This window comes from Spinacia oleracea, chromosome 6 (genome assembly GCF_020520425.1).
Source record: "Spinacia oleracea cultivar Varoflay chromosome 6, BTI_SOV_V1, whole genome shotgun sequence".
Lineage (NCBI taxonomy): Eukaryota > Viridiplantae > Streptophyta > Magnoliopsida > Caryophyllales > Amaranthaceae > Spinacia > Spinacia oleracea.
The window spans coordinates 100,217,078-100,241,097 of NC_079492.1; the positions used below are offsets into that span (position 1 = coordinate 100,217,078).

Below are 24,020 nucleotides of genomic sequence, written 5' to 3' on the forward strand. Positions count from 1 at the left end.
GCAATCTTTTAGGGGCGGAGGGACCGAGGGACTAGTTGACTTAATTTCTATTCATTTATTAAGAACACTAATGAAGGCTCTGCACATGACTATTCATTGTCACTGGCGAGGCTGCTGAACTTCCTCGATAGACTGTGGTCAAATTGTGGGGATGAGAGGATCATCGTTTTCACAAGGCTTGATCCAGCCTTGATAAGTCCAGGCCTAATGGACACGCACATTCATCTGTCCTTATCTAATTTTTTGTGGTTTAAAGGTTTTAGCCTCTAACTCCCTCAACATCAGTAGCCACCCTTTGTTCAGTCAAATTGAAGAGCTGGTCAAAGAGGTACAAGTCAGTCCTGCAGAGGAACTGATGAAAAGCAAATATATTGATGAAGTGCTTGAGGGTTTGTGCAGTTCCTCCTTAAGAAGAAAGAAGATGTCCAAGCTCAAGAAAATCCAAAAACACAAAGCGTTGCAGACATTATCATCAAGCACAGCAAAGATTTTCACTGTATACACACAGAACATTGTAGCTACCTCAAGGTTACAGTTTCCCTATGATCCCTACCAAAATTAAATTTCTCATCACCCCAAAAATACCTTATTTATTACCTGATACCCCAATTACTTATACTCCCTTTGCTCGAATATTAGTCCATTTTGAAATTTTGACACTATTCACAATTGAAGAGAATCTTCTAATTTTTTTCCAATACGTACTTCAAAACATATTCATGTGATATCTTATTTTGTTCGTCTTAACGGTTTAATAATATCAAATTTTTATATTTTTTTAACATACGTTTTTGGAGATATTTACGTTTAAAACTTTAAATATTGAGTTGAAAAGTCAAAACATGACTAATATTTAAGAACGGAGGGAGTATCTGATTTCTTCAAACATCAATTATTCTTTTGAATTATATAAGAACAAAACACTTAGATGTCAGGTTCCACTTTTAAACCATAACTAGTGTCCATCATCATGTAACATTTCTATAATGATATTCCACTTTTAATCCCTCCATCCACAAAATATTTGTTGCTTTGCTATTATAATTTGATTTTGGACCATAATGCTTGCTGGGAACTTAACTACCTAAAAATTCTGAATACTTCAGAATGTCAAGGATTTGTAAGGTATCTATCACTCAAGTATACCTGTAGTTTGATACAGAAGAGATGCAATCCACATATGAGATAAAACTTTGTCATGGATAAATGTCTATTAAAGAATAAACTGACGACTCTAATAAAAACATTCTGCTCTGCAAGCATATTAATCATGTTATGGTTCCTCCAGAAAAGCAAATGGTTGCCGAATGATACAATATTAAAAATGGGTTATTGTTAAAAATGGTTGATCTACCAGTTATTAAATTGCAAACAGAGTCAGGGATCTTTTGTTTAGGTATTTGATAGTCAGAGATTACCAGAGATTACGGACTATGTATGATGATAATGCCTCTGGTGTCATATGACAAGCTGCTTGTAACTATTTTCTCATAAAACGGATGGCTGTACCCAGCCAATCATCAGGAATGTTCCCTTTTACTTCCCCTTTCAACGCCTTCAAGGAATGATCAGTGGCTGCCTGCAACAGACAAAGCAAATTCAGAAGGCAATAGTTGCAATATTAAAGGCGAAGGAGTTGCTCCACAGACCCTCCACAGACTTTATCAGTTAGCTTAACTGGAAATCACTGGGAAAATGTTCAATTTGGCTTAGATGGAACCTATGATCTTATTAATGGGAATTCTTATAAAATCTCACAAGAGGGAAGGAAGTGATTACCTTTACAATATATACATCAATACCAAGTTTTGCAATAGCTGCAGCTTCGGATATTTTGGTCACCATGCCCCCAGTTGTGTCATGAGCTGCTACAGTTATCTCAACTGTGGATCATAATATATAGACTGGAATCAGATCATGTCTTTTGTCTTTACATGGAGGCAGATGGAGCTAATGTGATAATATATCTTTAACTCTTTTGATATGGTTGAACGAACTTATCAATAGGTTTGTAACAAAAAATACTTTCTGAGTAAGAAGCTACGACCAAAACCGTCTCTCCTCCCACAAATATTCAACAAGTTTATTTACTACAATTTCCTATCAGACAATTGCTCGAACTCTGTAAGAACAAATAATATGTATTCTCCAGTATCTAGTATTCTCACAGCAGTGCTTAGTCAATGTAGCAGGAAAGCAACTGACAACAGGATAAAAGCGTTCTACAGTAATTCAGAGTAGTTTTTCAAGATTCACTATCCATAGTACTAGATCCAAGGATCTCCATTATGCAGTTTACTCCTTGTAAATGGATTGAATTAATATTCCAAATTCAGAAGAGATGTGAGCTATGCTGCAGTTTGTGCTTGTATTTACCAGGTTTGGAGCTCAAAGAATGAGAGCTATTGGAACAAGAGGGTGCCTATGGTTGATGCGGTAGTGAAACAGATAAAAGTTAATGTTGAAAGCAGAGGGAGAGCTTATATGCCTAAAAAGGTCTCAGCTAGTGATACAGCCTGGTTTGACACTTTGTAATCCCCTTAGTTTGTGTTGGTTTGTTGTTTCCTCAAATTGTTTAAGTTGTAAACTGGTGTGAGTTTGGCTATTTGAGCTTCGCCTTGTAGTCTTTCTCTGTTTTGGGCTTAAATGTTAATAAAGCTTACCTTTTACTAGGAGTTCCTGTCAGCCCTTGGAAATTGAAAGTCACTGACTGTGATGCCATCATTGACAAAATGTTTGTAAGAATAAAAATTTGGAGCTCCAGAAATCTCTCTCCATTGCAGGAAGATCACAGCTTGGTAATTCAGTTCTGATGAGTATCAGTGTGTTTGGTCTCAGATTATTTATGTCCCTTAGAGCTATTCTCAAGAAAATCAACACCATCTCCATCTGCAGATCTTTTCTGTGGTTTAGCACCTTTGAAGATAGCAGACCTGGTGCAGTAGCATGGGAGAAGTTATGTCAACCAAAATCACATGGTGGTCTTGGGTTTTGGAACCTTTTGTTGTGGAATCAGGCTGCACTGGGGAAACAGGCATGGGCCATAGAAACAGGATAACATGTGGGTTAAGTGGGTCCACGCAGTGTATGAGAAAAATGAAAGCTATAATCAGTTCACTGCTCCTGCTGCTGCTAGTTGGGTAGTGAAATTTGTGTGCAAGGTCAAGGAACAACTGCAGTGCTCATCTGCAGTCCACTCAGTGGTTATGCTCCCCCCAAATACTCTATCAAGGAGATGTATAATCAGCTCAGAGACACGGGATCAAGGTTCCTTGGCAAAAATATGTTTGGAACAAATTTTCTCAGTTCCAAAACACAAAGTCATACTTTGGCTTGCAATGTTGGATAGGTTGAAAACAAAAGCTAGATTGCACAACTTGGGCATATGGCCAAACAACTTATATGCCATTTGTGGAACTCGTCTATTCTTTGAATTCCCCTTCATACTGACTTGTTTGGGTTTTCAATCCAGCAGGAACCATTAATACCTTGCTCAATTGGGTTAAGAAGTATTGTAAGGGGAAGTCAAGAAAACAGTGACTATAACTGCCATAGTTTGCCTGGTTTATAATATCTGGAAAGTTAGAAATTAGAAATGATCCAGTTTTCCATGAAGGTTCCTACAGTCAAGACTACAGTTTGAAGTCAAGAGAGAGTGGTCAACTTGTTAAGCAAGAAAACTTGTAATAGAGATAGAGAGTGGGTACACAGTTTATAAGTTCCCACTTTGTTTGTTAGGCTAGGTTTTCTTAGCCTTTTGTTTGGTAGTCTTTTTTTTGGAGGGTCCTTCCTAGAAGGTTTGTCCTCTAAAGGCTATCTTGTTGTAGTCGGTTTTGGTGATCAATAAAATATCTCTTGCTTGGCAAAAAAAATTTAAAAAAATTGTAATATCTGACTAGCAATTCTATGATATGATCACAAAAAGTAATTATTATGAAAGAACCCAAAACACTGGAAATTCATCATTCCAGCAGCGTTGAGGAATTAAATCGTTCTGCTATTATTACCTTTCTCATTCATAGTTTTGGGGGCAGGATTCACAACATGCCAACTTCCCTCTTCATCAACAGCTGTTACAAGAATAAAATGAATAATGTTGTTTTGTAGAAGTAGCATCATATAAATTTTTAATTGCAAAAAATCACAGAACACAATCTCCATAAACAATTTACCTATTTCTTTTAGCAAAGTCGCACCAGGTTCTGATGGAGGACGGTCGTACACACCGAAAACATCCGTCTTGATAGATGAATGTAAAGGATAACAAGTATAAAGTGATAACTGAAATAACACTATTCACCAGCTTGGAAAAACAGCAGTTTGAATCAAGTACTGATAAAGCTCAAAGTATAATAACACTGCACAAAAAGTTAACATTATTCTGAATATTTTAACTAAATTCATCCCTTTTCTCCGTTATTATTGCCCCCACAACTGATTATAGAGAGCATTTTGAACATCTCATAGTGAATAAGATTATAAGAAGACGATCAAGGTCCGTTGGTGATGAACCAATTGAATAAGATATTTTGCAAGCAAATGCCTATCCTAAAACATTTTACATGAGACTCTTAGCTGAAAATCTCAGCAAATAGATATGCACCAAGGGCCACCAACAATAGGATACGAGAAAGACAACATATTCAGGCTTCAGGAGTTCTGCCATGTGCCGTATAATAACATCCCCACTCAATATCGTGCAACCCTGTATAATCAGGCAAGTAAGCAACGGCATATTAGCATACACTCCATACGACCATACTTCGTATAGGAGAAGAAAAGAGCTAGATATATGACGGAAAACCTGTGAGTGATCAAGCACTGCATCCCCATGCAGGACCTAGTAAATAAGGCAATATATAAGCTGATGCATGTATCAAGTTCGTCAAAAAATTTAACAATAACCACAACTTGTAAGAAACAATTAGCCTAAATACACCAGCTACATGTCAAAGGGGCGAAAAAGATTTTTGATGTTGTGCCTTGCCTTCTGGAGGAAGGCATTTTTCTATTGTCTTTAATCAGAAAACATAGAACTGTATTGAGAACCTGCAAATCAGTCAGCACAGTGATCCACTCACCGTCTTCCTAAATAAGGCTTCTCCCGTGAACATAACATTAAGCATTAATTAATTGGAAAGGCTGGATTATATATGTGCATTCTCACTGCTTTAAGGAAGAAAGAGCTTCTAAGGTCAAGTTATTATGTCTGATAGAGAATATAATTATGTTAAGATTTTATGCTTATATATTTAGGATGTACTCCCTCTTGATTTTTTTTTTAATCTATGCACTTTGCCATTTTGCACTATTCACATACTCCACTTTGACCAATGTTGATGATACATAAGGAAAAACATAGTCATGTGGGATATTGTTCGGTTCATTCTAATTCCAAATATATCAACTATTTATAATTTTTACTTATTGATAACTAAGATATTAATGGTCAAAGTTTTATGTTGGCAAGCGTAAAAAACATAGGTAGTATATTTTATGTTAGTCCCTTGAAACCCTTGTTATTTATAGAATTAAAAATATTTTGTGAATGCACACAAGCCTCCCCGGGGAGTTAATTGACAACCTAAAACTGATATGTGACAAGCCACACCATCAATTGACGATGTGGCGCGTTCACACTATCACTAAGTGAGCAACCTAGACCTAAAAATACAGTTAAATAAATGCGCGAGGCGTTTAATCACTAAAGTGTTGGCTGGATCAGTGGTTTTGTTCAGCAATTTAAGTTCTCTGGTGAGCATGGTGAGCATGGTTGGCTGGTCGCATGTAAATAATATTAGTAGTAAACACGAAATCTATAAGCGGTAACTCTAAATAATATGAGTAGTAACCGCGAAATCTATAAGTAGTAACTCTAATTACTATGAGTAGTAAACACAAAATTTTTAAGTAGTAACCGCAAAATAGTAGCTTTAAATAATGGATTCATAAATTCAGTAATGTTCAGGTTGAATACCTAAACCCTTCCATCTCTGACCACTCCCCTTTACTGATAAACTGTCTGCCAGACAAGGTGGAGGGAGGTAGACCTTTCAGATTTCTCAATTATTTGGCTGATCATAGTAGTTTTTCTGCTATTATTCAGGCAGCTTTTACTGAAGTATACCATGGCACTCCTATGTTTAAGCTATGGTGTAAGCTGAAAAAAGTCAAGGCTGAACTCAAGAAGTTACATAGAGAAGACTTCTCTGGTATTACTGAGAAGATTACCATTGCTAGAAGTGAGCTTGATAAGGTTCAACAGAGTTTGCAAACTGGTAGATCTCCTGCTCTTCTCAACCAAGAGGTGGTTTGCATTAAACAGCTTAGGCATTGGCTGAGAATTGATGAGATAGCATTGAGACAAAAATCTAGGATCCAATGGCTAAAACTAGGTGATTCTAACAACCACTTTTTCTTTTCCACTGTGAAAGAAAGAGTTAGATTCAATAGCATTGCCATCCTATATGATGATAATGGCACTAAATTGGTTGATCCTGATCTAATTCAAACAGAAATTCTGAGTTTCTACAAAAAGCTGCTTGGCACTTCTGCAAACACTCTTCCCTCTATTCACATTCCAACAGTGAGAAATGGCTCTAGGCTAAATAATGATGCTAGACAGGATCTGTGCAGGGATGTTACTGATGATGAGATTGATTTGGCATTACATGGGATTGGCAATGATAAGGCTCCTGGTCCAGATGGTTTAAATGCAGTCTTTTTCAAAAAGGCTTGGCCTGTCATCAAACAGGATATTTATAGAGCAGTGAAGGATGTGTTTGTTACCAATTTCATGCTTCCCCAGTACAACTGTACATCTATTACTCTCATTCCAAAAGTTCCTAATCCTACAAGAGTTAAAGAGTACAGACCAATTGCATGCTGTAATGTGGTGTACAAAATTGTTTCAAAAATTCTAACTACAAGAATGCAAGGGGTGATTGGACAGGTTGTTAGTGAATGTCAATCTGGGTTTATTCCTGAGAGGCAAATTTCTGACAATATTCTGCTTGCTACTGAGCTCATTAAGGGCTACACTAGAGCCCATCTTTCACCCAGATGTATGCTCAAGATTGACTTAAAGAAAGCCTATGATTCAATTGAATGGCCTTTCTTGATCAGTGTTATGGATGCTCTTGGCTTCCCTCATAGATTTGTGCAATGGGTGTACACCTGCATTTCCACTGTATCTTACAGTGTGCTCATTAATGGGAAACCTTGTACACCTTTCAAAGCTAAAAAAGGGCTAAGACAGGGAGATCCCTTGTCTCCTTTTTTATTTGCTATTGGCATGGAATACTTGTCTAGACATCTCCATCAGTTGCAGACCAAGCCTGATTTTAACTTTCACCCAAGATGTGCTAAACTGGCTCTTACTCATCTAATGTTTGCTGATGATTTGCTTCTATTCTGTAGGGCAGATCTAATCTCTATTGACATGATGTTGGCTTCTTTTAAGAAGTTTTCTCTAGCTTCTGGTTTGGAGGCTAATATGGATAAAAGTAACATTTATGTTGGGGGTGTTTATGGTCAAGATAAAGCTGATATTCTCAATGCAGTTTCTACTCCTGAAGGTTCCTTTCCCTTCAGATATTTGGGAGTTACCCTCTCAACTAAGAAGCTGAAGTATACTCAATGTAGACCCTTAATTGAGAAGGTGTTGGCTAGAGCTAAAGTGTGGACTGTCAAGCATCTATCTTATGCAGGTAGGCTCCAGTTGGTTCAAACAATATTGCTGAGTTTACAATCCTTTTGGTGTCAGATTTTCATCTTGCCAAAGAAAGTGATCAAAGAAATTCAAGGGTATTGCAGGGTGTTCCTGTGGACAGGCAACACTGACCCTTCAAAAAAACCTCTGGTTGCTTGGCACAAGATTTGCTTGCCCAAAGTTGCTGGTGGTTTGAATCTGAAAGATATGTGCTGGTGGAACAAAGCAGCTGTTGCTAAACTCCTCTGGGCTATAACTTATAAGAAGGATAGACTTTGGTGTAAATGGGTTCATGCTTACTACATAAAGGGGAGGGATGTTGGGAGCACTCAATGGCCTGTTAACATGTCTTGGCCTTTGAGGAAAATTCTGAACTCTCAGAGTTTAATAGATAGCATTGGAGGGTGGAGTGCAGTGAGTAAGGGAGGTGTCTTTTCCATCCAAATCATGTATCATCTGCTGATGGGGCCATGTGATAAAGTCAGCTGGAGGAGAATCATTTTCCATAATAAAGCTTCCCCAAAAAGTTTGTTTGTCTCTTGGCTTGCTGTTTTGGGAAGATTGCCTACACTGGATAGACTTCTCAAGTGGAAAATTGTGGACTCTAATGTGTGTCCTTTATGTTCTTGTATGCCAGAGTCTACTCAACATCTGTTTTTTGAGTGTAGCTACTCTGCTGCTATCTGGTCTTCAGTTCTTGCTTGTTTACAGTTTCACAGACCTGTTTCTCAGCTTGATAATGAAGTGGTGTTGATGACAAGAGCTGCCAAAAGAACTGGTGACAGATTCAAGTTGCTTCTGATGTTCTTTGCTGAATGTCTTTATGGAATATGGCTGCAAAGAAATGCAAAAATCTACACTCATTCCTGCAGAAGTCCCCTTGATCTTCTTAGAGATATCAAATATCGAGTGGCCTGTAGAGCCACTGATCAGCAAAGAAACTTGCTCTTGATGTAAACTTGTAGTTTAGTTTCAGTTTAGGCCTTTTGGCTTGCTGTGGGTGTTGTTGTTTTGACCTTTGTTTCAGTTTTGGCCTTTGTGCTTTCTGTTGCTCTCAGTGGCTCAGTTGGTTTTGGAGCTTGTACTGTTTGTAAGCTAGTTTGCTAGCTTCCTCTTTGGTAATAATAATATATTATTTGCCAAAAAAAAAAAATAATAATGGGTAGTAAATCTTAATATTATGAATAGTAACTTTAAATAAAATGAATTTGGTTCATCAATTCCTATGGTGAATAGGAACACAGTTGAGAGTGGTACTATTGTTTCCAGATTGCGCCAACAAATGCTCAATAGTCCAGTTTCACATGAGGAGGTTAAAGATGCCCTTTTTAGTATGGATCCTCAAGGCTCCAGGTTGATGGTTACAATATTTCTTTAGGAGTGTTTGGAGTATTATTGGTAGAAGTGTAACTACTGCAGTGCAGGACTTCTTTATTTGTGGTCAGCTCCCAACTCTTGCACTTATGTTACCTTGATTCCAAAGATTCCTAATGCCAGCCATATCAAAGACTGTAGGCACGTTGCTTGTTGTCCTGTGTTAATACAAAATAATTTTTAAAATCAATACAAATAGGATGCAAGTAGTTCTTCCTGATATTGTTTGTGAAATCAATCAGCACTAATCAAAGGTAGGGTCATTTTTTATAATATCCTACTCAGTCGTGAATTGATGAAAACATTTCTCCTAGGTGTATGATCAAAATAGACAAAAGCATAGTATGTTGTTCCTGGGCTACCTATGATTCAGGTTAGTGGCCATTCTTCAAGCATATTATGTTGTTCCTGGGCTTTCCTCAAATTTTGTGGGGTGGATAATGGGGTGCTTGTCTGTTGTGTCTTATGCTTTTGATGTCAATGGGGAGCTAACCGAGCCATTCAAAGCTAAAAAAAGGTTGAGACAAGGTGATCCCATGTCACCCTATCTCTTTGTAATATGTATGGTGTACTTGAATAGGATTTTCGGAAGGCTGCATTCATAGCCTTTTTAAGTATCATCCGAAAAGCTTTGGTTAACCCATGTTTGTTTTGCGGATGTCCTGCTTCTGTTTTCAAGGGATGACAACAGTTCTGTAACTCTTCTCTGCTTTCAATGAATTCTCTAGTATGTCCGGGTTGCAAGCTAATCTGAGCAAAACTGCTACGTATTTTGATGGCGTGTCTGTTGGACAAGCAAGCTAAAATGTTAGAAAACTTTAAGTGTTCAAAAGGTGACTTGCCTTTTAAATACTTAGGCATGCCCCTCTCTACAAAAAAGCTGACCATTTTACAGTGTCAACCTCTGCTGAACTGACTCTTGGTCGTCAAAATTGCTTTCTTACACAGGGAGAATCCAATTAATCAAATATGTGTTATAGTGGTGCCAAATCTTTGTTTTGCCTGCCAATGTTCTGAAGTTCATACAGTTTGCGAGTAGGATTTTTCTTTGGACAGGGCACTGGTCGTTTGGGTTACCATGTGTCTTCCCATAAGTGCAGGTGGTTGGAACTTAACTTGCATGCCTACTTGGAATAAGGCTGCTATATACAAACTTTTGTGGAGTTTGTCGCAGAAGAAAGACAAAGTGTGGATCAAATGGAGGCATCTCTACTATATTAAGGGTAGGGACATCTGAGACATCAATCAGATGTCGATTTGATTCCTTCTGGGGTGATAAGGAAGACCATGGGAGCTGTTGAGTATCTTGGTGTGATTCCTCAGGGGTTGGGCTTGCTGCAAGGTTCCTTCTCATGGGGTGAAATTAGCAAGGTGCCTTGGAAGAAGTTTGTCTGTAATAATTTTGCTTCCCAGAAATGTGTTTTTATTGGCTGGTTAAAAGCAACGGCACGACTGTCAATTGTTGACAGATTGAGCAGATATGTGCAATGTGACTCGTGTGTAGCTTGTGTCAGCAAGATAATGAAACACTGACTCACTTGTTTTTTAATTGTAACTACTCAGCGTTTGGAAACAGGTGTTGCTGATGAAGGGGTGTAACAGGTTGCCAGGAAGTTGGACAGCAGAGCGGAAATGGAGTTCCTCCAGACTCAGATTAAGGGAAATTCTCCTAAACAACACCTGAACAGGATCCTTGGTTACTGCAATTTACTACATTTGGAGATAAAAGAATGAACGCAAGTCTAGTAATTGTGCAAAGTAGGCTGATCGTTTGTGTAGACAGATCCAAGTTGAAGTTTAGTAAATGTTTTGCATTAAGAAACTCCAAATATTGGAGCTATATTCTGTAGTTTTTTTTTTTTTTGCTTTTTATTAACAGGTTAGTTGTGTTTTTTTGGTAGGGGGAGCCTTCCTAAACAGGTTGTCCTACCGAGTTTTGCTTGCTTCTTGCTTTGGTTTTGTAGATTTTGTATGGGTTGTACTTTGTTCTAAAGCTTGGATAATAAAATTTCTCATTTACCAAAAAAAAAAAAATAGCTCACTAAGAAGGAAAAAAAGGCCTAAAAGCTTGAATAAAGTTGTGACATGAGAGTTGAACTCGGGTCCTCCTTGCATTTGGTGTTTTGTTAAAAAAGAAAAGCTCTAAGAAAAAATTAAGGCGAAAAACTTGAATAAAGTTGCGACATGGGAGTCGAACTCGGGTCCTCGTTCAAAACGTCAGGATGACTAACCAATGATCCCAGGGATCTTTGTTGATAGTATAACTGCACTTTTAATACACAACCTATTTAATTGTCTGGCTGAGCTCATATCAAATTTAATGTGAAAGCACCACACAGTCAATTGATGGGTGTGGCATACAGCTCCAAACTTTAACACAAAAATCTTTTAAGATGTAACAATGCCAGAACTCTAATTTAGATTAAATTAAATCTTAAAATTCGTTACTGCAATAAAAAGAAATAATTAGGATGTTTGCAATTTTGCATCTTGGGCACAATAACGGAAAAAGAACATTGGACATACAGGGATGAAACCACGGTCAATAGTTTTAGCCACTGTAGCGATATCAGCAGAGGCAACCTGCAAATACGATACTACATTGATTAAACTGGTATTTGGAATAATCATGTCAAGGGTAGATTTGCCGGAGAAAAGCATATGAAAGAACTTTAACTAACATTATCAATAGCCACTAACATTTCTTTGTAACGTTGTCCATCCACCAGAAAATGGAGATAATCCAACTGAAGGAATACCCTCTGCAACATAACATTATGTTTGTTAGATGTCGAATCTTTTACTCCGCAAGGCACAAGTACAGAAGTTATATTCCCTCGAGGCCTCGAGTACTGTATAGATGTATGGAAAACTATATTTTAAGAGGATACAAAATGTATTATACCGCTTGTGTAATAGATTGGAAAAAGGGAAAATAAAGAAAAAAAGAACGATAGTCGATTGCATTTTGCATTCGGTACGATTAAATCACCAAATACAGCATACCCAGGCCTTCGAGTGGCTGGACACTCCCTAACCAAAGATAACAAAGTAAAATAAAACTTCAATCCAATTTCTGCTATCTCCTCCCAAGCTGATCATCTTTATATATAGCCTACTGACTTCCTTTCCCTCTAACAGACTCACTTCCCCCTTCCCCCTTCCCCAAGCTAAATTTAACTAATTTATTTGCATTACCCAAAGTGTCCCTTGCCCTATACCTGATGAATTACACTTGTTCCATACACTTGAGCATCTGAATTTCTAAGGACAAAGCTGGAGATTTCAGATAACAGACAAACAATGAGGAACCTTAATATCAGGTATCAGGTTAAACAGTTAAGAGCAGTAAGAAATAGTTTGATTTGCAGAACTAGCATTCTTTTTCACCATTGAACAATGTTTCCTTTCCAAACGAAAACATAGCATTAAGGAGTCGTGGTGTTCTTGTTATCAATATTCGTTTTCAGTTTCAAATCAAGTTCGTGAAACAACAAGGAAAAGAAGATTAGGTAATAAAGCAAAGAATACTGACTAAGTTTAACTTTATTATCCAAATTTTACATAAAATTGCCAATGGTACCGAATATCCCCTGAATATATTTGCAAGAGATCATGTATACAACCCTGCGGCTCCACTATACCAGAAAGAATATAAAGGTAATCAAGATACAAAGTAAAAACTTGAAACAGTACATATACCTCGAGCAAGAGCCCTCACAATTTCTAGATTGAGTGATGTGACCTGTCAAAAGAAGCAGATAATACTTCTAAGAAATCACTAAATACCTTATTAAGATTTGTAATGGAAGAAATATAACCACATTGGCACAGGAGTTTCCTTACTTTTACTGAGTTTTTTCAAAACTGTTGCAACTACAAAGCAGCGGATTTAGGGGGAAATCAGTAATTCTTACGGAAATTCGGGTAGCAACAAAGCCAGCTTTAACAAGAGAATGATCCAATCCTCCCTTGTGTACCCCGGATTTGCTAGCTTGGAAATGACCGAATGAACCTAAAAACATAAGCTTAGAATAACCAAAGAGGCAAGACTGCAAGAATATGAAGTAACAACTACAAATCCAAAAGTTAGTTTAAACAATGCACATAAAACATGTGAAAGCTCAGTCAACTTCAAATACTAGAATTGCAATGTCATCAGTAAATGGACTAACTGCATTTAAATTAATTAGCTTATGGATGTTCTCCCCCTCCCCCCACCAATATCGAAAAGAACAAAACAAAAGCATAGCTACTGATTTACACTAAAATTTTGAAACAAAGTCTATTTTAAAGTAGTCAGTAAAAGAGAAAGGTTATGACCAATTTTGCATAATAACACAGAGATGCATATGAGAGACCATAAGACTCCTGCCCACCTACTTGCCAAGACTTCACAAGCTCCAAATGATAAAATTCCATTGTTTTATGATGAACACTTAGGATGTAAAAAATGTACAGCTACTAATCACCTTTCTTAATTCAGTTTCAACCTCTTCCTAGCATAGTTCTATAAACAGGAGAAATTTAACCCTTATCTTACCTAACATAATTTAATCGAGGCACCACATAAATGACTAAAGCAAAGCTATAACACACACCGAAACCAGGAAATCAAGAATACTGATCAAGAATTATCTGTGTTCAGTTTTGCTAAGTGGATTCATGTTCCATCTTGTCCTACAAACAAGCTGGATAACCTACTCAGGATGCAACAATTCAAATCAAATGCAAAATGTAACTACAATCACAAACAAATCCAATTTTCCAAATGAATAATGCATCCAAAACCGAAGAGCTTCCAGATGAATCAACTAACCAGCTCCATGAACAACAATAAAGTTACTAGAGTTCAACAATGACTGATCTGAAATGCCATTTACATTTACACAAATATCTGATCTCCCGGGTCTTTTACTCCAATCCATGTCCACAACTTCACCAGACATCATTGCTTCCCTCAAGTGTATCGAAACCGCTTTCAAATTTTCTTCATTTATCTTCTCCAACTCATTCTTGCATGTAATTGCTGCACCCCCTAAACTTGACAGCAACAACAAAAATCAAATTTATTTTTTTAAGAAAAGAAAAATTGCAAGCAACAGAAAATACCCATATCTCACTTCCTGCATTTTAAACTGATAAAACATGCTAGATTAAAAAGAGAAATGGGTAAATTATGAAATTAATCGATGTCAAAGCAGGAGAGAGAAAAGACCGAGCTTGACGATGCAACGGAGTGGTTTTTCGAGGGGCGTTAGGGTTTGTTGCGCATTATCTTTCTCCATTGACGATGCTTGTTGATGTTAGCTTTATGTAGGATCGCTCGTTTTCCTTTTTGCTGGAGATGCAGTTCAAATGTTTAATGAAATATGAAAAGGACTTGAGCCCTGTTCTATAGAACTATAAATTGAATTGGGGTGAATGCTATTTAATTGAATTGAAGTTTATTGAAGGAAAATTTGCGAATTACTCTGGTAAGTTGATAAATTATTACCTACTCCCTCCGTCCCTTAGTACTCGCACCGGTTTGAAATCGGTGCGGAGTTTAATACATTTAAATTGACTTATTAATTTAATGAGTGTTAGTTAATAGTGGGGTATTTTTTTTTAATATAGTTAGTGGGAAATGGGTAAGAGGTGGAGAGTGGTGAGTGGGGTGTGAATTTTTAAATGATTTTTTGTAGGGAATAGGGGTGTAGGTGGGGTTAGTAAGTAAGTGGAGAAATAATATAATATTGATATAAATTTCCATTTATAGAAGCGGTGCAAGTATTAAGGGACGGCCCGAAAAGGAAAGCGGTGCGAGTATTAAGGGACGGAGGGAGTATATCTTTAAAAATTGTGAATTATTACCTACATCTTTAATTATTAATGCAAATTAACTACCGGTTTTTGTTATTTAATCTATTTTCTCACCAATTAATCAACTAATAACACCATAATCACCCTAATTACGGAGTATATATTAATTGTTTAAATTAATAAATTAAAATTAAAATCAACTAAAACTAAAACTAAAAAACCCACAATTACCAAAACTTTGACTCATCCAAAACTAAAAAAAAAAAGACCCATAGTTCTTCCCATCTTCAAGATTTGTGTTCATCTCCCTTTCTGCTCGGATGCTTCTCTACTCTTGACTGTTGAATTATGTTCTTCGATTCTCTTCTTCCCTTCTGCTTGAGTTCAGGCTAAAATTATCATATCTCTCTCTTGTATTTTGCATGGCCTCGTTGTTCATTCTCGTTCTCCCAATCTAAAGACCAAATTTTTGTTGTTGCTCGCGCGTTCTACTGCTACTACCTTAGTTCGCTCCCCTTCAAACAACATTTTTTTGGACCCAATTTAGTTAAGGTATGCCCAATTCTCAGGTACTGTTATAATTTCGTAAATTAGGGTTCTTATTTCAATTAAATCGGGGTTTGGGAAATTTGGGGTTTTATGTATTTTGGCCAATTAAGGATATAATTAAACACTTTGGGTATTGAACTTACTAAATTTCCTTCTGCATTGGAAGAATTATTTCACGAAGCCATAGAAGGATGGTTATGGCTTGTTGAACGGTGTAGATTAAAGTTCACTAATCTCTTAATTAATTAGATAAAAAATAATTGTTCTTGCTCGTTCTTAACATTGGAAGAATTATTTATAATGCTTAAGCTGACATTACTTGCTAGGATCAAACCCCTCTTTAATGGTCTCTTCTTTAAGTTGTGGGTTGGTCAAATTTTTGTTAATTGTGGGTTTTTTTAGTTGTAGGTGAGTTTAATTTTAATTTATTAATTTAAATAATTAATACTACATGATTAGTAGTATATAATTAGGATGATTATGGTGTTATTAGATGACTAATTGGTGACAAAATAGATTAAATGACAAGTAGGTAGTAATTTGCATTAATAATTAAAGATGTAGGTAGTAATTCACAACTTTTAAAGATATAGGTAATAATTTACAAACTCACAAATAATCTAGGTAGTAATTCGCAAATTATACTTTATTGAATATTCGGTACTGAATTGAAATAAATAATAAATAATAGAAGTATTAATTAATAATAATAATCATAACTAATAAATAATAAATAATACGTAATAAATAATAAATAATAAAATTAATAATAATAATAATAATAATAATAATAAAACTAATAAAACTAATAAATAAATAAATAAATAATAATAATAGTAATAAATAAATAACCAAAAGATAATTAATAAATAATAAATAATTAAATAATTAATAATAATTAATTAATTATAATAATAATTAATTAAAAATTAAATATAATAATAATTTTTTAAAATAAATAACACGAAATAAATATAATAATTAAAATAATAATACAGAGTAATATTAATAAATAATAATAATAATTTTTAATAAATAAATAATTAAGTAAATATAATAATAATAATAATAATAATAATAATAATACGAGTTAATAATGAATAAATAAAATATAATAAATACGTAATTGATAAATAAGTAAATTAATAATAATAATAATAATAATAATAATAATAATAATAATAATAATAATAATAAGTTGAATTTATTGAATTAAATTGAATTGAATTATACAGAACTTAACTGAACTGAACTGAGTTTCTCTGAAATTCAAAAAAAAAAAAACACATGGATTTATTGTTCGTTCTATTCAACTTATCTAACCTGAACTTATCTGAAATTATTGGAGCTTATCTAAACTTACCTGAACTTATTGGAATCAAACTTGATATGAACTTAATAATAATAATAATAATAATAACAATAATAATAATAACAATAATAATAATAAATAATAATACAAATAATAATAATAATAATAATAATAATAATAACAACAACAACAATAATAATAATAATAATAATAATAATAATAATAATAATAATAATAATAATAATTCAGGTGTGGTATGTGCTATCGCGTTGTGATTCCTATGTTTCCTGCTGACTTTACTTGTTCTTATTGCTCATCCAAAATCATAGATTTCTTTGGGGATCACGCCGTGCATTTTGGCAATGATATTAGCCTTAAATTTCGCCATAACTTAGTTCGGGATGTCTTGGAAGATATTTGTACTCGGGTTGGGGTTGTAGTCCAAAAGGAGGTGCCTTTAGGATTTCTGTCCGGGAAAGGGAAAGATCTCTTACCCGCGGACCTCCTTGTCTATTCTTAAGACAAAGGGGAAAATGTTTGCTTGGATGTCACAGATGTCTCTCCCTTCACTGGGCCAGGTGTTGATGCTTTTGTTCCTAGATCTGTTGTCTCTAATGTTGTTGCCAGGAAAAAGAAGAAGTATGAAGCGAAGTGCATAGATAACGGGTGTAGTTTTATTTCTTTTGCCTTCTCAACTTTTGGAGAACGGGGGAGTGATGCCCTCCAGTTTATGTCTAGGGTCACACGGGATGCTCAGAGTAATGCGGCAAATGCTAACTTTCGTTCTTTTTTTTTTTAACGGTTGTGTTTTTCCTCGGAGCTCAATTAGTTGCTAGACTCCCATCCAACTTTGTGTAAACGTTTTTAATAATAATAATAATAATAATAATAATAATAATAATAATAATAATAATAATAATAATAATAACAATAATAATAATGATTATTGATGATTATAATAATAATAATTATTATTATTATAAATTATTATTATTATACTCCCTCCGTCCCTTAATACCCCGGGTTTGACCAACACAAAGTTTTAGGCAATTTATTTGACTTATTAATTTATTAGGTGGTAATTTATAATATGGTATTTTTTTTAATATAGTTAGTGGAAAATGTGTCAAATAAAGGGGTGGGGTGGGGGTGAGTTGAATTTTTTTAATGTTCTTTTAATGAAGTAAGAATGTATGTGGGTTCAAGGTAAATGGGAGAAATGATTCTCCCTCCGTATTTTAAAAAGAGATACAGTTTGACCAGCATGTAATTTTAGGAGAGTGAGTTGAATTTATTAAAATAAGATGAAAGTGGGGTAGTTGATGAAATATTTATTATAGTAAAAAGATGATGTGAGTAAGTGTGAGGACCACAAGAAATAGAGAAATATTAATATAATTGGAAGTGGGGACCAAGACATGTCCAAAAAGGAAAGTGTATACTTATCTTTTTTAAAATACGGTCGTTTAGAGGGAGTATAATATTAGTAAAAGCATGTCATTTATAGAAACGGGGTGAGTATTAAGGAGCGGCTTTAGCGGAGCGAGTATTAAGGGACGGAGTGTGTAATAATAACAATAATGTTAATTATTAAACTAATATTCATAACTATTACTCCCACTATTCCATTTTGTTTTTCTCATTTGGAATTTGATACTATTCACAATGTAAGAGAATCTTCTAATTAATTTTTTAATATATATATTAGAAAAAACATAGTCATATGAGGTCTTGTTTGATTCGCCTTAAAGAGTACTTTAACAATATCAAAATTTTATAATTTTTACTACCATGTAACTAGAGATATTAATGATACAAAATGTGCACTGGCAAGTGTGTCCAAGGAAAATGGAAAAAACTTTAAGGAATGGAGAGTGTATAATTTTAATAACAATAAAAATGTTAATAATTATTACTAATACAATTACAATATTGTATAATAATAATTATAATTTAATTACAATAATGATAATTTAATTATTATAATAATAATAATAATTATTATTATTACAATTATACTCTCTCCGTTCTTGTTTATTAATCTCCTATGGAATATTGAACAATCCACCACTAGTAGAAAAATCCTTATAAGTGGCGACTTATAGGTTATCACACAAGAGCAACCTTTGAGGAAAAAAAATAAAATAAAAAATCTAAACTCTTCCCTCCAATTTTGAGTAAGCGCATCCTAAACCTAAAGCAAATTCGTTGCTCCCCTTTGCTCCTCCGTGTTCTCGTTGTTCCCCTAAACACAAACATTTTTACGCCTTCCTCTACTCCTTCTCCACCGGCGAGGAACCACCAACGACGATCATCACATTCACACACTCGCACGCCCTCCTCTGCTCCTTTTTCACCGGCGACGAGCTACTTCTTCACCACGCAATTCTCTCCACTCACCGACGACGAGCTCCTTCTTCACCACACAATTCTCTCCATTTTTTCATGTTGATGTTCATAGGTATGGTGTAATTGCGTAAATTAGTTAAATTAAAACCTTATTTGCTCTCTTTTTTGCTATGTTATTGGGTTCTTTTTTTGTCCTTGGTTTTTTTCTTGGCTTCGGTTTCGTTCTTGGCTTGAGGAGGTTGAGTTGGTGGAGGTGGTTCAATGGTGGTGCTTCGGTGGTGGGATGACGCAGGGGGACGAGGTGGTTCAGTGGTGGTGGGAGGTGGTGGCTTGAGGTGGTTCAGTGGTGGTGGGAGGTGGTGGGACGAGGCAGGGTGGATGAGGGAGGGAGGGAGCCTACACAAATAAAATAAAGATAATGATAATAATAATTATAATGATAATAATAATAATCATCATAATAATAATAATAAGAACGATTTCCCTAGAAATAGCTAAAATGAAAACTAATTCCCAATTTGCATTGCTATAAAAACTATTTCCCATGATACCGTCCACGTAGGATTGGGTACCAACTTCGTTAATTTTTTTTTTTTTTTTAATTCAGCATAAACCGCCAACTGTGTTAGCGTTTTAATGAAATGAACCGCTATCAATGTTTACGGTTTAATATAAAGAACCACTACCACCGGTAGCGGTTCTTTACGTTAAACCGCTACCGCTATTAGCGGTTCATTTTATTACTCATTTCCTGCGCATCCTGTTTCTCTTATAAACAACACAAATTTATTGTTTGGGTGTAAAAACAGCCTTCCTGTATACCTGCAAGAAAGCAAAAGAAAAATAAAATCCAAATGCACATTTCACATATTCTGCACAAATGCTCCAAAAGAATACACCAAGTGTTATTACTCAAAAAAATCTCCACCAGAAGCGTTTTCTCCAACTTGAATTAAGGACACATAACTACATCAATGTAATTAATGTTTACAAAATATTTACTTCTAAATGTCTATATAACAACTAAGAAATATGTTGTTTCTTCGAATGTTGAGTCGATCTCAAATCAGATTTATCCACCTCTTCAATGGAGTCCAAAATAGAAGTGCGCGGGCGTCTACGGTATGTGACTTGCAGTGGGGGAGATGCTAATGGTGGAGAACTAAAGGGTGATGAATGGATAGGAGCAAAAAGTGGTGACATACGAGGAGGAACTAAAGGAGAATGAGTAGTAGTAGTAGTAGTAGTAGTAGTAGTAGTAGTAGTAGTAGTAGTAGTAGTAGTAGTAGTAGTAGTAGTAGTAAGAGATTGATCAAGAGGAGGAGAAGGTGGAGGTGGTGTTGGTGGACGAAGAGGAGGAGATGAAGGTGGTGGGAAAAGAGGAGGGGGAGAAGGTGGAGGTGGTGGGCGAAGAGGAGGAGGTGTTGGCGGGCGAGGAGGAGGAGCAAAAGGAGGAGGTAGTGGCGGGCGGGGAGCACGAGGTATTCTGAAATTATGTGATAAAGTGGGGGAGCTATGTGCATTACCATGAAAATCAGGGGTAGGAGATGACGACGTATGAGTTGGGATACCTAGATCTTGTAGCAGGTGTTCCTTGTCAACCTCGTATAAGGCGTCGGTGCAAGAATTTGCTAAGCTTTGTAAGGTATGCAATGCCAACACTAACGCTGTTGAAGGGGGCAAATCAGATGTAGACTCTACGGCTCGAGTGCATTTCTTCACCACATCAGCTAGTACCTGAGACTATATAAATAATAAAAGTTAATTTTTCAATTTCTTACAATGTGAGATAAAAATACCAAAATTTAGTTTTTCAAATTTATACTTTGTTCAAGTCTTACCAGTGCAAACTCCGTAGAGGCAGGTTGGTATTGAGTTGAACGACGCTCTTGAGTAGGCGGTGTGATAATAAGCCTTGTGATCTTCCGATACCAAGACATATAGGCATCCAGAGATGCTATTTGACCCCTAGTGACAATGCCACCTACAACTCTATCTTCACGCTTATTCCACTCTTCTAAATAGATAGCATGAAGTCTTACATAATTCTTGTTTTTTGTGAAGGAAATAATTCCCTTGGTCCAAGTATGCATTCTATGTTAAGTCTAATAAATGCGGTTCAGTATTAATTAACAAGTTAATAATTCAGTGAGATCAAGTGAGCTGAATGCCTAGCTAGAGGCCGCTTCAGTTCAAGTGGAATTAATGATATTAATCCACAGCTTACTCTTGACTGAACCCGTAGGGTCACACAAATAGTACGTAAACGGATCAAGTATTTAATGGCATTAGATACTCCATCTATGGATATTCGGAATCGACGGATCTTGGTTTCAGTGGGAGCTGAGATCGTCACAGGCAAGAAATGAATACTCCGGAAACGATGATATTGCCGGAAACGGAAATATGGATCGTATCGGAAATATAAATATTATCCAAGTCGTAGATGTTGCCGGAAACGGAAACATGGTACGTATCGGAAAATATTATCGGAAATAGAAATATTGCCAGAATCGGAAATATTGCCGGAAACGGAAATATTGTCAGAATCCGATATATTATCGGAATCGGAAAATAATTCCGGAAACGGAAATATTAAATATTTGTTCGAAACGGAAATTAATTCCGGAATCGAAAATATTAAATATTGTTCGTATCGGAAATATATTCCGGAATCGGGAATTTAATCGGAAGCGTATCATACGAATAAGCATCGGACGAGGCCTGCCGGACGAGGGCCCAGCACGAAGCCAGGCCATCGCCCAGCAAGCCAAGCGCGCCACACGAACAGCCAAGGCCACGCCAGGCCCAGCGCAAGGCCAGGCCCAGCAGGCCGTGGCAGCGCACACAGCGCGCGCAGCTGCTTGCGTGGGCTTGTAGCTCGCGTGGGCCGTGCGGCCGTGTGGGCTGTGCGCGGGCATGGCCTGCACGCATGCGGGTCATGCTCGCGTAAGTGTTTGTGTTCGCATACGAAACCTAAAACGTGCAGAGTTCGGTTAATGATTAAATTCCTAATTCTATTTGATAAATTAATTAAATAAGAGTTTTGATATAATTCTAATTTAATTAATTCGTATCCTAATAGGATTCCAATTCTCTTTCCATACCCCTATAAATATGTGGCCTGGGTTCACAATTTATAACGAGTTTTCAAGTATTCAAAGTGAGTTTTTGAGAGAAAAATTCAGCCACACATCTTGCTCAAAAGTGCCGAAAATTCTAGTACCTTAAGGGCGATTCTAGTTGGTCAATCTTAAGGCGGATCCGGACGTACTGTGGACTATCTACGGAGGGACGACACTTGGAGTCCTAAAGACTTGTTCTTGTTCGGTTCGGGCGCAGCTAGGGAAGGCACGCAACAAAGAGTATGCATCTAAATTATGCTATATGATTATGTGTAAATAATATGTATTCCTGGGTTAATGGTTGTTTTCGCATGATTTATGTAATATCATATGTATCATAACCTAACAGTGGTATCACGAGCCCCTTATTATTTTCATAATCTAAATTGCATGAACATGGTTAAATATTACTCCCTCCATTCCTTTTTGTTGTTCCCATTTCCTTTTTTGGCGTTTCTTTTTGTTGTTCCCCTACTGAATCTTTACTATTTTTGGCCATAGTTTTTTTACCAATTTACCCTAAGATTCCCCAATATTTACAAAAAATACCCTAAGATTCTACCCTTTCCCACCCACTTTTACCCCACCCACCTTATTTAATTATTTAACCTAACCCTACCCCCCCTCCCTTTATTACCCATCCCTTTCATCCCTCTGATTTCACTCTCTCATTCTGATCTCTCTCTCTCTCATTCTGATTTCTCTCTCTCACCTCTTCGGATCTCTCTCTCTCTCTTATTTCACTCTCTCTCTCTCTTAAAATCCCTCCCCTGTTCTTGAGAAAACCCTAGGTTTTCCGCCTCTGATCTGGGTTTTCCTCTCCAAATCTCACAAATCTGAAACGTTTTTGCCGAAAAACTTTCATACAAATTACTCGGATTGATTTTCCGATCAGATCCCCTCTATTTTTGTCCCCTTTTTGGTCCCTAATCGTCGCTGATCTTTGTTTTTCTGGTACGTTATGGGTTCTTCTTTTTCTAGAACTCGAGGTGATTCTGGGGTGGGAACTACTGGTCAAAGAATCCCCGATTCCAACTGTGATTGGGGATCCAAGTGCAACTGTCCCAATAACGAGCATTCCTACTCCGCCGAATATAAAAACAATCTGTATTTGGCCCAAAAAGAAAATACGAGTACTCGAAACTATTTGGAAGAATGGTTTCGGAAGAGGGAAGTGGAGCCAGGAGAGGAGGTTGAGTCAAAATATGACGATCGGAAACCCACTCCCTCAGATCTGCGTTTTTTCGGTGAAGGAGATTCCGATGAGGTATTACTTTTGATTTTTTGCGATTTTTTAAGGGTTATTGATGTCGGTTTTAAAAAAATGGTTTGATAATTGTTTGCATGTGTAAAAAAGTGGGATTTGATAAATGTTGGATTTATTTGGAGTATTGTTCATTAAACTCGGATTATTTTTTGGATAAGTTGGTCTGATTTCCCATTGCATGTGTTAAAAATGCAGATCTGGTATTATTTCGAAATTTAAAAGAATTTTTTGGAGATCTGTTGGATTCATTCGGGCTTTTTATGTTATTCTTTGCTCTGTTTTCTCATTGCATGTTGTTAAAATTGAGTTCTATGGGTATTTTATGCTCTGTTTTTTCATTGCATGTTGTTAAAATTGAGTTCTGATTTTATTTGGAGGTATTTGGAAATTATTTGAAGAAAATCGGAATATTCCTGTGTTTTGTTGATCTGATTTCCCATTGCATGTGGTTAAAAATGGGATCTGGATGTATTTGCTCTCATTTATCTCATTGCATGTGGTAACCATGGTGATCTGAAATTATTTGGA

At 36.1% G+C, this 24,020-nt stretch overlaps 1 protein-coding gene across 1 annotated transcript; it reads right to left on the bottom strand.

Annotated features, from left to right (window-relative positions):
• Positions 1-1,233: 1,233 nt before the first annotated feature.
• On the bottom strand, positions 1,234-14,486 carry LOC110777852 (isopentenyl phosphate kinase). Its single transcript, XM_021982439.2, has 12 exons — positions 14,304-14,486; positions 13,905-14,123; positions 13,003-13,100; positions 12,788-12,830; positions 11,786-11,847; positions 11,612-11,668; positions 4,805-4,840; positions 4,628-4,705; positions 4,173-4,239; positions 4,008-4,070; positions 1,780-1,883; positions 1,234-1,579 (listed from the first exon to the last, which is right to left on the bottom strand). The coding sequence occupies exons 1-12, from the start codon at positions 14,371-14,373 to the stop codon at positions 1,481-1,483; spliced, it is 996 nt and encodes a 331-aa protein (XP_021838131.1). The 5' UTR covers positions 14,374-14,486; the 3' UTR covers positions 1,234-1,480.
• Between the last annotated feature and the right edge of the window lie 9,534 nt (positions 14,487-24,020).

Excerpts from the sequence above, each read along its gene's own strand:
- LOC110777852 (XM_021982439.2), bottom strand. The coding sequence starts at position 14,373 with ATGGAGAAAGATAATGCGCAACAAACCCTAACGCCCCTCGAAAAACCA. Across the intron at positions 13,101-13,904 it reads TATTGTTGTTCATGGAGCTG|GTTCATTCGGTCATTTCCAA; the intron begins GTTAGTTGATTC and ends TTATGTTTTTAG. Across the intron at positions 4,240-4,627 it reads CTGAATATGTTGTCTTTCTC|ACGGATGTTTTCGGTGTGTA; the intron begins GTATCCTATTGT and ends TCATCTATCAAG.